At 38.3% G+C, this 14,626-nt stretch overlaps 1 protein-coding gene across 1 annotated transcript; it reads left to right on the forward strand.

Moving 5' to 3' along the window:
• The first annotated feature begins 1,882 nt into the window (after positions 1-1,882).
• Positions 1,883-10,719, forward strand: ska3 (spindle and kinetochore associated complex subunit 3). The gene is given in 13 exon segments (XM_036138941.1): positions 1,883-2,164; positions 2,278-2,333; positions 3,545-3,716; positions 3,833-4,259; positions 5,118-5,179; positions 5,671-5,864; positions 5,973-6,167; positions 7,705-7,899; positions 8,077-8,150; positions 8,884-8,961; positions 8,963-8,999; positions 10,104-10,165; positions 10,167-10,719. Coding segments are annotated over 13 exon segments (1,863 nt in total). The 5' UTR covers positions 1,883-2,013; the 3' UTR covers positions 10,327-10,719.
• Positions 10,720-14,626: the final 3,907 nt, after the last annotated feature.

Consider the following 14,626-nt stretch of genomic DNA (forward strand, 5'->3'; position numbering starts at 1 on the left):
TATACAGATTTTAATAGTTTGCATTAATTTCAGCATCTCCACCATATACGATGCTGCTAGAATGGCCCTTGGCGGTTGGATTAAACAGGAGGCTTGAGTCAAGAGGTGGCGCAGACCAACCTGGTGTTTATTAGCCAATATTAAACAGGAAGACAAAAAACAAAACAATAATGAGCAATATATCTGACTGATTTCAAAGCTGTTTATTCTTTTTTAACTGTGCAATACATTCCTACCACTGCTACTGTATGTTTTCACCAGTAAAACGTGCTTCTATATAGGCAGCTTTTAGTTTTCTATTGATATATTTTATATATATTCAGAATTTTTTAGATTTTATTTTATTTTGTAAATACTTTGTGTAAGTGCTGAAAAGCAGAAATTCTTCAATCTCATTGCACACCTTATAGTGACCATTCTATTCTATGGTATTTTGGTAGTCTTATGTAATCTGCCTCAAATTAACAGAGTAACAGGGTAAACAAATATGGATGCACCAATAAACTTCCACATAGTGACTAAGACATCCAAATACTTTATTTAAAAAAAAATACTATCTATCGCTGGAAAATATGTAAAAAAAAAAAAAAAGGAAAAAAAAAAACACTTCAATTTCAGTATTTAAACCTATGACAATAAACCTTAAAGTGCACCGTTTACTTTTCAGTAAATAAATGGACTCTTGTGGGACCTTTAAAAGGTGCTCAGGCCCCCAGGGAATCTTTCAGCCTGAACACAGAGTCACGAGAGCCAATACATCTACAAATAAGTACAATACACTTTAAATCATCAATCTTTTGAAGCCTTTTTCAAAGATTCGTTAAAGTTAAGTTACCTCGGTTTTCCATAATTTCATTAAATGTTCAAAAGAAATCAATATGTAATTTTTCAATGCAAGTAATGAAGCCCTTCATTACAGACCCGAACATAATCAAATTGTACTAAATTCACTTTGTATAAGTGAAGAACTAGACAGACAGATCCTCTGGGTCTGTTGGACATTGTGAGAGATGTGCAGCCCCACCCTATGGTAGCTAAATGTAATTGCAGATTTACTATGTTTTTGTTTTGTTTTGTTGTCTTGTTTTTCTTTTTAGACCTAGCTATATCACATCACATATTAGTGAAAAAATAAATAAGCCTAAACAATTTCTAAGAATTGCTTAAGATGCACAATTTGAATGTCAGTAAGAGTTATATGTGGAGTTCCTGAGCAAAGGGAAAGACAAAAAAGTGTGTTTTACAATAAAATAATAGATTTAAAGCTAAAGAACGATACAGACAAATACCCATGATGCAAAGGGGAACATGCAAAAAATTATTATAAAAGATGGAAGCCACAAATGTAACATGATATGCAGTAGTAAATTACTTACACAGCAGTAAAATGTGCTATTTACCAAACCTCACCTGCCTCACCAAAAATAATACACAGGACATTACACAAAAGAAGAACATTTTTGACTTTCACATTCAACAAATGCAATTGAAATGCCCCACGCCTGCAAAACTCAGTTTCATACTATAAATCAAACATACAACAACATTTACCTTTTTGCTAATGTTTGCTGTGTATATTCTAATTAACACACATCCATAGAAAACAAAGTTCTATAGAATTCAACGAAAAATAGGAGCGATGAGAACAGAAAGGAAAATGGAGAGCGGAGACGATCATTTCAAGACTCATACTAGAGGAAATAGGAAAGGGAAGCACTAGACAGGGAAATGTGAACTGTTTGGACGTTGAGACAATAGATTAATTCAATTTAACTTAATTTACTCTACAGTTTTTTTTTAGGTCTGCGTTCGGTTTATACTCCTCTCCAATAGATGGCGGTCAGTGCGCTATAAGGTGTTTGCCAACCGCCATTAAACAATACAAAGAAGAAGAAATAACTTCCGCTTAATCCGGAAGAGGCGCCAAAAATCAAACTGTTGTTGTTTTTTTCCGAGCAGTTGGACAAGCGAGGCGCTTACCTCTACGGATCTGTTTTCACATGTTACTTTTGAATGGTTTTTGAATCCTATGGCAACATGGAGTCGACCAAAGAGTTTTTCTCCAAGCTAAGGAAGCTGGCGGTGACGGTGGAGACAGAAACTGAGAGGCTACAGCGAGCTTTTGAGAACCGAGGGAACGAGGATAGTGACAGCGGTCAGGGAGGTAACAATATAAGCCTCGCTGCTTTGTTTCACTCCTAAAAAAATCATATATACCGTTTATATACACACACACAAATAGTGTATCAACATCTGTTCGTTTTGTTTCGGAAACAGCCGTCCGAGCGAGGCGAGCGTATCATGACGTGAAGAGTGACGTCAGCAGTCTGAAGGTAAAGCTGGACTCTGCGCCTTTCCTTCGTCCCTGTCAGCCAGATTCCAGATGCTGCTCTGTTTACCAGGCCAATACAACAGGATAATGTGATGCTTGTGAAGAAATAGTCCTTTAATACGCTGTAATGAACACACACACCTTCTGCAAATTCACGTTTAAAATAAAAGTATAAATTGTAAAAAAACAACAACAAAAAAACCCACATAGGTTGAGTCAAGAATTATTACACACCGGGAAATATGATTAACCTATGAGGAGAAAGTACTATAAAAATGTTTCTTTTAAATACAAGAATGTAATGGATGCAGAGGCTGTTGCTTACTCGTTTTTTAATTTTTTTTTTTTTTCTAGCCTTCTTTTTCTTGACATCTAGGCATATATAGGTGCAACATTACCTACAATGCAAACATCTTTAAAATGGTTTTGATTGCACACTAGTGTATTTGACCTGAACTTCTGTTTCCTTTACGTTTAAACTATATAAAAGTAAATGTACCTATCTCTCTACAAATGGAGGCCCTAATCAAAAGGAAACATGAAAGTTGAGGAAAGTGCATCACTTTACTTCAGTACTGTGTAAGATGTCAAGTTTAGTTGTGTGTTTTTTTTCCCTTTAACAATAAAATCACAGTTATTTGAACCCCCTTAAAGCTACATATAGAAATTATCTTTGAAGAAAATCCTCTGAACAAAACGTAACGGAGCATTTAGGCCAAATAACTTTTTAAAAGACATCCATTTGTGTAATTATTGGCACCTCATGTCAGGCACGACTGGAATTTGACTCGTGGGACGTGATGGACGGTGGAGTCCTTGGCGTTCTGATGTCACGTTGTTCGCCTAGCGCTTCGATTTCCCGCTGAATGAACTTTGATGTGAGGTCGACTGACTAAAGCGTTTTATTGGTCTGTGCCAAAATGTAAAAGTCAGCTTTTTATGGCTAACATAAGTTTTATTTTATTACAATCTGTTTTTGTTTTTTTGATCTTTCTCTTTACGAATGGATGAATATTTCACCAGTTTCCCTGGACATCAATCGTTCTGTGACAATCCGGCTGAATAATAATGGTTCTGTATGATAACTTTTTCTGAACCAATATGTCCTGTGAATAATATAAGGAAAGACTTTATCCCGAGGTGGGGTAAAGGTTATTTTCCCCCCCCCCTATGCATAATTCTCATTTTACACACTGGTCTGTGCGTGTACAGAAGCAGCTCTTGGAGGAGTTGGCTGAACAGAAACAACAAGAGAACGAGGTCAGCAGCTTCCTGAAGGCGTACAGAGAGATGGAGCTGAAGGTCTCTGACGACATCCGCGCAATCAGGACACACTTGGAAAAATATGGTTACCGGGCTCCGCGTGAGGCGGAAGATCCCAGCAGTAAGCCCTGATTAACTTCTCATTCTTTATCACGTCTTCAAAAATGTTCAGCGTCTGTTCGGCCTCGGGTTGGGAAACATCCGTTTCAGTCTTGTCGGTGGCGTTTTCTCCAGCAGACGCGACGGATCCAGAAGCAGAGGGGGATGAAACCAGCACAGCGGCTGAAGAAGATGCAAACCAGGAGGAGGATGAGAGGGGTGGCTCTACGCCGCCCTCAAAGCTGGAGCAGCCCGTCCCCGACGTGCTGCGAACCCCCCACCTCTCGGATTTTGGTCTGTCTGAGTTGCACCTTAAGAGGGTGGTGAGCGGAGCAGAGTGGTGCCCCGAAGTCCCCCCCATGCCGGAGATTCGCCTCCCGCAGCCCTCGCTCCAGACGCCCCCCCTGCCCCCCACGGCCATGACTCCCAAACGCGCTCTGTGGATGGATGACGACGAGCTGCAGATGCCCCAGATGCATGATTTTGGCATCTCGGAGCACACGTTGTGTCTGAACAATGACTTCACCATGGATCTGCTCAGGAAGAGGGACCTGCAGCCTAAACGGTAGAGTCCACTGAAGAATGTTGGAAATATGTCTTGATGCTGCACTTTATCGCTTTGCACAGATCTCCTAGCTAGATGTATTCAAGCCTGTTTGAGGTTTACCGCGTTACAACCAGAGACTCGACTAGATTTTCTTGGAATATCATGTGATAGACCAACACAAAGTGGCGTGTGTTTGTGATGTTCAGTGATGCATGCTTTTCTCCACAAATATTGAAATTGGACGTTCAGTAATTCATAGAAGCACCTTTCACTGCAGTTCAAGCTGTTAGTCTTTTGAGTCAAGCTTTGTCCATCAAGAGAATTACGTTTTTGCTCATTATGTCTCAGCAGAATAGCTCAAGCTCACCCAGACTGGATTAGAGCGTCCTTCTGTCCACATATGGCTTGTAGAACTCCTTAAACAGGACTTCCTGTGTTTTTTTCTCTCCACCCCCCATAAAGACCAGATATGTGGCGTTCATTGCAAAATAGTTTTCCTGTCCACAGATTCTGCCACCCGAGCTGTGGACCTCTGTAGCTCCTACAGAGTTACCATGGGACTTGAATTTCTTTCGGATTAATGCTTTCCTGTGGCGCTCATGTTCCCTGCTGCAGAGAACTGAATGGAGCACGCTGCCTTGATCGGGCTCATGTTTTCATCCTGTGGCTGTCGTGCAAAACAAGAACAGAGATTTAAAGGTTACGATGGGAAGGATTCACCGTTTTGTTTTTTCCTTAAAGAAAATCTCTTACAGCACAGTAATGCACTACTTTGTGTTGGTCTATCTAAAATAAAATCCCAATCAATTTTGCGGATGTTCGTGGCGTAAGTTGCTTTCCGTAGCTGGGCGCTTCACGGGTGTTTTTCCTCCGCAGACCTTCGCAAGACGCCCCCGTCCCAACCGTGAGCGCGGTAACTGAGAGGCTGCAGACTAAAGGTATGAGGGGTTCCTGTCTGGAGTCACTAAAGGTGCGTCATTAATAGCGTCGCCGTAGCCTTGGAGCTCTGGATTCTCCACACCGATGATCATTGGGGACTAATTTGGCTTCACTTGGCACAGCTCTGTTTCTCGTATCATTTGGAACGCTTTTCCTCTAAAAGTGGAAATAATTGTGCTAAAATAGCATCTTGAGTGGTAGTTCCTCCAATTAACGCTTTGGGTTGTTGGTTACATTATAAATAATATATTTAGTTGGATTCTCATGGGTGAACACTCTGGGAGCTTTGTTTTATACATTTTTAAGAAACGTTGAGCTCTAAATCATATTTTTGAAATTCCATACGAGCTTTTTAGGAAATCTAAGCTCTGATCATCTAAACACGTCATGCAGTTAATATAAAGGAGTGAAAGACTTTTCTGATGCAAAGCACATTCATTAAACTTATTGGATTCCTCTGTATATGTTTTTTTTTTTTTTTTGCCTGCAGCTGACAGTTTAGAGTCTCCAGAGCTGCCTCTACTTTGTACCCAAGGGTTCACGACAAACAAGTCAAGAAGCGACGACCTGCCATCACGAGACGCAAGGGAGCCGAAGCCCCCCTGTCACGCAAACCTGCCAACCACCCCTGAGGTGCCTGCATTTCAAAACCCATACTTAAACCGCCTGGTCAGCACCAACAAGGTAAAAGGAAGTCGGATTTGTAATTCTCCGCGTTGTGCTTTTTCTGGCGTGCTATTTTGAATCACTTTCCACAGCTCAAAGTTTGTGGCTTTCTTGTTCTACTTCCAGAGGGCCAACCCTGAGCCCACCAACCTGGAAAGTGACGGCGATAGCCACATTTTCCAGCTCCAGACATCTCCTGGTATCGGAACGAATGGCTCCAAGCGCCCCTGGGAGTACAATGTGCCGCAAATGTCCTCCTTTGATTTGGAGAGCCCAGAGATGCCCAACTTGGAGTCGGTTTTGGGAAATTCTCTACACACTGTAAGACTCTGATATTATTATCACATAATATAGCAAAATGAAATGCTGGCTCGCAAGGATTTGCTTTGGATCTGCTTAGAAATATCAACATCAAGGTTCACGCAAGTTCTCCAAGAAGAAGATAATGGACTTAATTATTATTTGCATTAAGATGAGCTCTAATCTGGTCTCAATAGCTGGGGAACCCCTTGAATGAACCAAAAAATTGCAATAACTGCAGAAACAGGGAAAGAAAGAGGTCATCACACACAAATAGTACCATGGTCTTTGTGCTGAGAAAGAGAAGTTAACATTTCCACCTTCTTAAGCAGAAATGAAGTGTTAATTGATGGATTGAACCATTTTCCATCACCTTCAGTGGCATTTATCACTTCTCAAGTCTAGTTTTGACAATTTCCGTCGTGGGCTTACAGATAAGGTGACTTCTGAAGGCAGTTGTTGGCAAAGTTGTTTGCATACAAATACACAACCACACTTTTAATTTGTGATTAAAAAAATATATGAAACTTGCCTTTCATGTTCTGATAAATACATTGACATAAATGTTAGTAATTCTGAGTAAAGAGGTTGAAGTCGAATGAGTGGAAAAAAAAATGGAAGGCGCTGTATTTGCAGTTATGGCTCCAGAAAAATGGGGCGCACACATTACTGAACACAAACACACAGGCGCCAGTTTTGCTATTTGGTGTTTCGAAACTCTGTGACTTTATATACGTTGCACATTATACGTGTTTGCTTATATCTACTTTATGCTCAAACTAGGGCTGGGCGATAAATCGATTTAATTGATTAATTCCAATTTACAATTCTTTAAGATTTCATTTTTGGAAAATCTGGATTTTATTTTGCCAATACTCTCATTGGTTTTCCATGAAGAGAACAACATGTGATGCTGAATATATGTTTAGGCAAATGTATTGTCAAAATATTGTTAAGTAGAAACTTTTATTTACCATAATGCGAGGTACTTCATTTACTTATTTACTTTTTTTTACTTAGTTTGAAGTTCACAAGTGCAGTGAAGCCTGTTCTTAGCTCAATGTGCAATACCACTAGCAGCAAATGTTTTGTTATATTTTCATTGTTTATAATGGCACGGCTGCCATCTTGTTTTACAAGCATGTTTCACAGCTTGTTTTTAGTTGCACTTTGAATTCAGGTCAACTCCCTGACGAAATGCTTGACATAAAAGCAAGGTTTTAAAATAACTTCTTTATTTCTTTTTATGACACAAAAAGGAGGAAAAAATCGATTAATCGGATTTGGTATGATAAAATCGGAGATTTATTTTTTAATCCATATCGCCCAGCCCTAGTTCAAACTTAGTTAAAGCCCCATTTATTCTGAAAACATGCAGATTCCGGGACTTGATCAAAAACAGCCTGTGATTGCTTTTGTGTTCATAACCTGGCTGAAAGTAAAGGATTTTGAGTCAAACGATGCTACATGCTAAAAAATTAAAGGGAATGATGAATTGTCTACGAGCTTTACTGACTGAACGGCTCGTGTGGTTTTATGTGCCGGTGTTTATCTGCAGAGGAGTGGGCGAACGCTGCAGGCGGGACAGAAGGATAAGGCGGGGAAGGAAGGCGCCTCGTCCCTCTGCAGCCTGGATCTGGACGGAGCCACCCAGGAGCTGCGCTTTGGAACGCCTCGCATCAGGAGAAACTACCAGGAGCCTAGCACCCCCAAGATGCCAGACCTCAGCTCTATTACGCAGGACATATTTAAAGTACGAGTCGCTTCATTTCCCCGCTAAGATTAACATCCTGGCTTTCTAAGCTAGCGTCATTTATCCACAGCTCTAAGAGCAGCTAAACGCGTTCAGATCGGTTTCATGCCACTGAAACTATATCTGTAAGATGTTATAAGGAGCCTTTCTAACACGCTTCTTTGTTTTATTGTATAGCTTGTGTCCCAGGCTCAGATGAAAGAAACTATGACTGGATCAAAGCACCTGCCTGTCAGCTCAGACAAACACAGGTACTGCTTTTGACCTGCCTCATGTAGTCAGACAAGTTCTAGACAAGTCATCCATTGATTCTACGTGTCTGCCACTAGAATGAAGAAATTCTAATTCATCATTTAACACGGGGAGAGAGTCTTTCGCCCACGCAGCCAGGCTGGCTTGGGTGGCTTTCCTTTCTTCTAAATGAAATCATCATCATCTGAAAAATGTATTTAGTATTTCTGCCTCACGCCAGAATGTGCTTGGTATGCTAAATATTTAAGTTTGACAAAAAAAAAAAGCAAAACAAACGAAAGTCTGCAGGGGTGGCAAACACGTTTAAAAACCCGCCGTCAATTAAAGTTGTTTATAGTTTTTTATATTATTTTTTTGCGGTTTGTGGATACAAAGAATGTCAGACTGTATTTGGAATCATCCGTTTTTACACTCCCACATTTTAAGTTTAAGATTTCTCTACGGTTATTCATGTCCACCCCTCAGCGTTAAAGAGGTTTCAGGGCTGCTCATGTCCAGTTATAATAGGAAGACATTTATTTAGGTCATGTATCTTTTTATTCAGGTTTTTATTCAGGTTTGCATCTAAATATATACATTTAGATGCAAATATCATCTGAAGCTCTAGGAAGACTCAGAAGTTTGCTTTTGTTTCCTTTTTTCCAGATTATGTTGTGTTTTATGGTTTTGTGACAGTGGTAGCAGATGTGTTTAAACCTGTTTTGTTTGATGCTTCTTATTTTTTCCATCTAGCGCTCCACCTGCAAAGGGTCTGTCTTTGGTTTCTCAGAGCGAGTTTCCGACTTTGCCTCCACACCTGAGGCTGATGACTCAGCAGCCTTAACCGAGCCGTCGACCACGTCAGCAGACCGCCGCGGTGAGCCTCATGGTAAAAACACAGGAAGGACTTACAGAACTAAAGAGTTTACAGGGCTCCAAAGGGCACCTGAATACGCAATGCATTGTGGGATGCGGATGCCATTTTCTTGGGCAACATGGCTTTTGTTTACAGTGCTTAAAGAAATGGATCGTACTAAAGAGATAGGGGATGGGCTGTACCAAGACAAGCTCGACCCTGTTCCGACAAAATCTAAATTTGCTTTCTAGCTCATTAGTTTGTTTTCATACCAGCGAGTAGGGCTGAACAATTAATCGCATTTTCAATATAATTGTGATTTAAAAAAACGCAATTTCCAAATCGCAGAGGTCTGCAATTTTTGGCTATGTAACAATTAGGAAATTAGACATGTCCATTAGGTGTTGGTAATATGTTTAAAGTGGGTTTGCTCCACATGGAAGGGAAGACAGTTGCAGCAGTGAGATAATGTAATTTTATATAATCATACATAGCATTAAGTTCTGGTCAATCAGTTTAATACATAGACTTGCTTGTTGGTTGGACTTTGGACTTTATGTTCAACAAGGATTGATGTCCAATTAAATTAAAATCTGTTCTCTTGAATAATATTCTGATCAATAGAAACATTAAAAGTTCTTGTTTTAAATAGTCCTTGTTTACAAACATCTTTATTTAGAGGCCATTTTTGTTGCTTGTGGTTAATGCTGAGAAAAGTCAAAATTGCAACTTTGGTTGAAATATATTGCAGGCAGAACGCAATCATTTCTGCTCAGAGTTTAGATGCTGTTGGTCTTTTAGCAACTAATCCACATGGCGAGGAAACAAATTGATTTGTTGTTTGTATATATTTTGAAACGCATGATAAATTAAACTTGGAAAAAAAAATAATCACAATTAAATTGCAAAATTAAGAAAAAAAAAATCGCAATTAGATTATTTTACAAAATCGTTCAGCCCTACCAGCGAGTAATTCAGAAATGTTTGTGGACAGAGCAGCTTTAGGTGGGTCCAGCATCAACTTTTTCATGATATTCTAACTATATGACCAGCACCAGTAAAGTAAGAAAGTTAAACTTTTGGATGAGGGATCTGTCAAATGTGTCACTCCTTTTTCTTTTCGCCCTCTGCAGGAGAAAAAAAGGAACTGACGATGGCTGGTCTGAGGAGAATCATCAGCGGGAACCATGGCCTCTGAATGCATCTTGTGTCTAAAGCAGCTCCAGAGGCTGACGCCTGTGGATGGATGCCTGGAGGCTTCTGTGTGCACTGATGACAGACAGCTGAACAGTGCCCAGATGGCCAGCTCAAGATACACAGATTCTGACTATCGATGCTGAACTTTGTATTTGTGACATGGCGAAATGTAAATCCATAGAGTAGGAATGGTTTTACAAGTAAATGTAGTTTGCAGCAATAAATACTTATCGAGTTTTCCAAATAAAGTGACTGGAAATATAAACTCTTTAGTTTGCATTTGCATAGTTTTCATTATCATTATTAAAGGGAATTTGAATAAAATTAAGTTTATTTTTTGCATTGCCAAAAAATGTAATGAATCATAATGTAAATATTACACTTGATGGGTCATAAAGCAAATTCACAAATTAACACATTTAATTTTTTGTTTCAGTTCCAGTCAATAATTTTAATGTAACTGTCTCGCTACTATTGAGCTAGAAAAGTCTGTTCACCTTCATTTTTTGTAAAATAAACACTTTTTTCATGCTTTGTTTAGGGATGCACGATTTGCCAACAATCTATTGAGCTATTTAAAACAAGAAGCTGAATTGTTTTTATAAATCAGAGTATTCTTATTCAAGAGAACAGCTTGTTGAGTTGGACATCGATCCTGGTTCAACATAAAGTGCAACCAACACACAAGTCTATGTATTAAACAGTTGGACTGATAATGCTGTGGTGAGATTCCTGAAAGTTTCTGGTAAAAACAGCATAATTATATAAACTCTAAAACAATAAAATTAGATTATCCCACTGCTATTAAGTTCCCTTCTATGTAGCGGCAGAGCCTGGCTATCTTGGAGGGGGGGGGGGGGGGGGCTATTGTTACCACCCTGCTATAAGGGTGTGCACCAGAATGGATGGATAACTGGGTTTGAGAACTAACAGGTTATCTAACTAGAGGCAATTAGGAAAGTGCCCAACCTCTCTTATCACAAGTACCTATTTAACATGAAGTATTACATCAGCTAAATTTTCTTGATTTCTTGATTTTACCCCTCTTTTCCTTTGGGAGGGCAAAACAACATTCTTTAATAAATGGGTCTCTGCTTAAACTGTAGTGAGCCACCATGCACACAGTTCACTCAGTCAAGTTTAACGTACTTTTGAACAACAGCAGCAGAAAAGGGAGTGTTTAACTTACCACTGTGAGCTCTGCGCTGTCTGGAATGAATCTGCAGCCGCGGTGCATTCAGACACGGTCAGTCTGAAGAGCGCATGCGCGGCTCCTATCTTCGCACTCTGTGCTCCATTAACCAGCCTTGGAAACCGTGACGTCAGACCACTGTTGTGAATTCGTATTCTCAAAGAAAAAATCCATATTCTCAAGCAGCCGCTGCTGTTTGTGGTCATAAAGAGTAAAGCACAAATTTAAACTTGAAATTTGTATTTATTAGTTATTGAAGTTGTAACTATTTAAACTGTATGTTGTATCTTTTCAATGCGATTTAAATTATTATGAGTTTACAAATGTTTTTTATGCACAACTTCTGACTAATATGGACATAACTATCCTTGTATGTACAAGTTTATTATGGAAGCGTTCTTACCCCATATACAGCGGCAATTACTGAGCAGGAGTGACCTGGCATTATGACATGTTAATCTCCACCCCCCCCCCCCCCCCCCCCTTCCTCCGTGGCCCCCACTGAGCTACACTGGACTGCTGATTTTGCCGAAAAACTGAAGTCCCTGGCCGCCATCTTGCTACTCCCTACTCTCACAGAACCCCATAGGATTTGGTTGCAACAACAAGCAGTTTTCTGGCTGTGTGAAAACGTTTCACAGGTAATTCTACAGTCAGTGGATATATACTAACACTATCAACTACTAGGAAATTAGGTGCTGGAATATTTTACATGTTATTCATATTAAATGTACATATATGTATATGTAAATATGTGTATATGTATATATATATATATATATATATATATATATATATATGTATGTATATATGTAAATATATGTTTTTGTATATTGTTATTTATATATTTATAAATGATATATATATATATATATATATATATATATATATATATATTAATAAAATGCAAAATATTTCAGCACATGACTTTCTCAGTACTTGATAGTTTTAGAACATAACATAAAAGTAAATGGCATGTGACATTTTAAAAGTCTTAAGCCCCCCCTGAACATGAGAAAATCCTCGTTATTCGTTGCTGTAGTGCACATATTCCCTAGTTACTGGGGGAAATAGGGAGTACCAATATGGCGGCCGGTGGCTTCATAGCCACTGGTTCAAACAGCCGGCAAATAGCACTCCAGTGTATAATATAACTCAGTGGTGGCCCCCCTTTAGCTTCGCCATGTGTAGGCAAACCCTCAGAGAACATATTACCAACACCTAAAGGACGTGCCTTATCCATTAAATTGTTACATAGCCAAAAATTGCAGACTTCTGCGACTTGGAAATTGTGTTTTTTAAAATTGCGATTAAATGCTTGCGCAAATGCGATTAAATGTGCAGCCCTAGCTTTGTTATAAGATATTGTCATTTTTAAATCTATATAAATGAAAGTGTGGAGAGTGGTTGAATAAAATAACGTTTTAGATGCGGCTCTCAGGTGGATTGTGCGGTCTTCGTTGTTGTTGTTTTTTTCGTCTTTAGAACAGGCTCTTGGACGCCACATGTGGTCCTCGGGGGGCTCTTTTTTTTTTTTTTTTTTTTTTATTATCATCATATATGACAAACAGCGTCGGCATCAGATGTACACAAATCTGAAAAACTTGAAGAAGCCGATCCAACTTGCTTCCGTACTTGCAGAGAAAACGAATACAGTAAAAATAAAAAAGAAATAAAAATAAATAAAATAATAATACAAATAATAATAAAAATAATTAGGGGTTTTCCATTAGTCTCAAATTGTTCACCATGTTATACAGTTCTGAATCTTGTTTTTTGTCCATGAATTTCAGAGATAAGAAGAGATGGCAGAGTTCCTTGTGAAAAGTGGGGAAAGATGGTTTGATTTTAAGAAAACGACATTTGTGAATGAAAAACTTACCCATGATAATTATTACATTTAGTAATCTTTCAAATATCTTTTCTTTTCTCAGAGTTCCAAAAACAATGTCTTTTATAGAAAATTCAGGTAAACTTGGAATTTTAGGGAAAAGCCAGTAGTGCACATCATCCCACAAAGCTTTGCAATACACACATTCATAAAAAAGATGTTCAGTTGACTCAATATCACCGTTACAAAAAAAACAAGTATTATCATCAATAGCAAATCGAAGTCTAAGGAATTCCTTAGAGGGGTAAACACCTGAAAAGATTTTAAAGTGGACTTCCTTGGGTTTTGGAGGAACTGGGAGATTTAAATAATTTGTTCTAATATTTACCTTTTGGTCCTTTGAAAAAAGATGTGATATAAAATTTGGATTTGATACAAAAGGAAATAAAATATTAGTAAAGCATTCCCTAATTTTTGAATTTTTCAGTTTATTATCTGTGATACTGTGCCCATTAATCAGAAGTCCAGGAAGCACAGGGGTTCTGTAGTTAGGGTTCTCATAAAAGCATTTAGCTGTGCATAAAATATTTGGCGGAATAGCTTTAATAACTTTTTCAAATTTACTTTTATTTATTTGCAGGTTATATTTTGCACAGAAGTCTTCAAAAGACATAATCCCTCCATTATTTAATAAATGCATCACAGACCAAACACCTTGTTCTAGCCAATTATGGGCAAAGATTGATTTATTATTCATTTTTATGTAACGGCAATTCCATAAGGGAGTATTGTGTGGGCTATAGTTATGCTTATAAATTAATCTCCAGTATAATAAAACTTGCTGGTGAAAGAAGGAAAGTTTAACAGGCAGTTTTTTAACGTCAAAGTCACATCTAAGAAGGAAACTAATTCCGCCCAGATTTGAAAATATTTTGCTTGGAATATGGAACCATAATTTATTTTGATTTGTCAGAAAAGATCGGAGCCAATTTATTTTTAAAGTGCCATTCATACTGTCAAATTCAATAGCTTGCAGGCCTCCGTCTTCAAACTGTTTAATTAAATTACCTTTTCTGATATAGTGAGTTTTTTGTTTCCATATGAAGTCAAAATTCATTCTGTTGATAGATTTGATTGCTGAATTGGGTATTCCTAAAGTATATGCAGGGTAGATTAGTCTGGAGATACTTTCCATTTTGGTGAGAAATATTCTTCCCAGAATAGATAAATCTCTGTGTGTCCATTTATTTAGTTGAGTTTTGCATTTTTGAAGTTTGTCCCAAATATTCAGATTTTCTAAATCAGATTTATTTTTATTTATATGCACACCCAGATATTTAATGTTGGATTTAACAGGAATACTAAAAGCAGTAGACATGGGACAGTCTTTAAGAGGCAAGATTTCACATTTGTTTAAATT

The sequence above is a fragment of the Fundulus heteroclitus genome, chromosome 7 (assembly GCF_011125445.2).
Source record: "Fundulus heteroclitus isolate FHET01 chromosome 7, MU-UCD_Fhet_4.1, whole genome shotgun sequence".
Classification (NCBI taxonomy): domain Eukaryota; kingdom Metazoa; phylum Chordata; class Actinopteri; order Cyprinodontiformes; family Fundulidae; genus Fundulus; species Fundulus heteroclitus.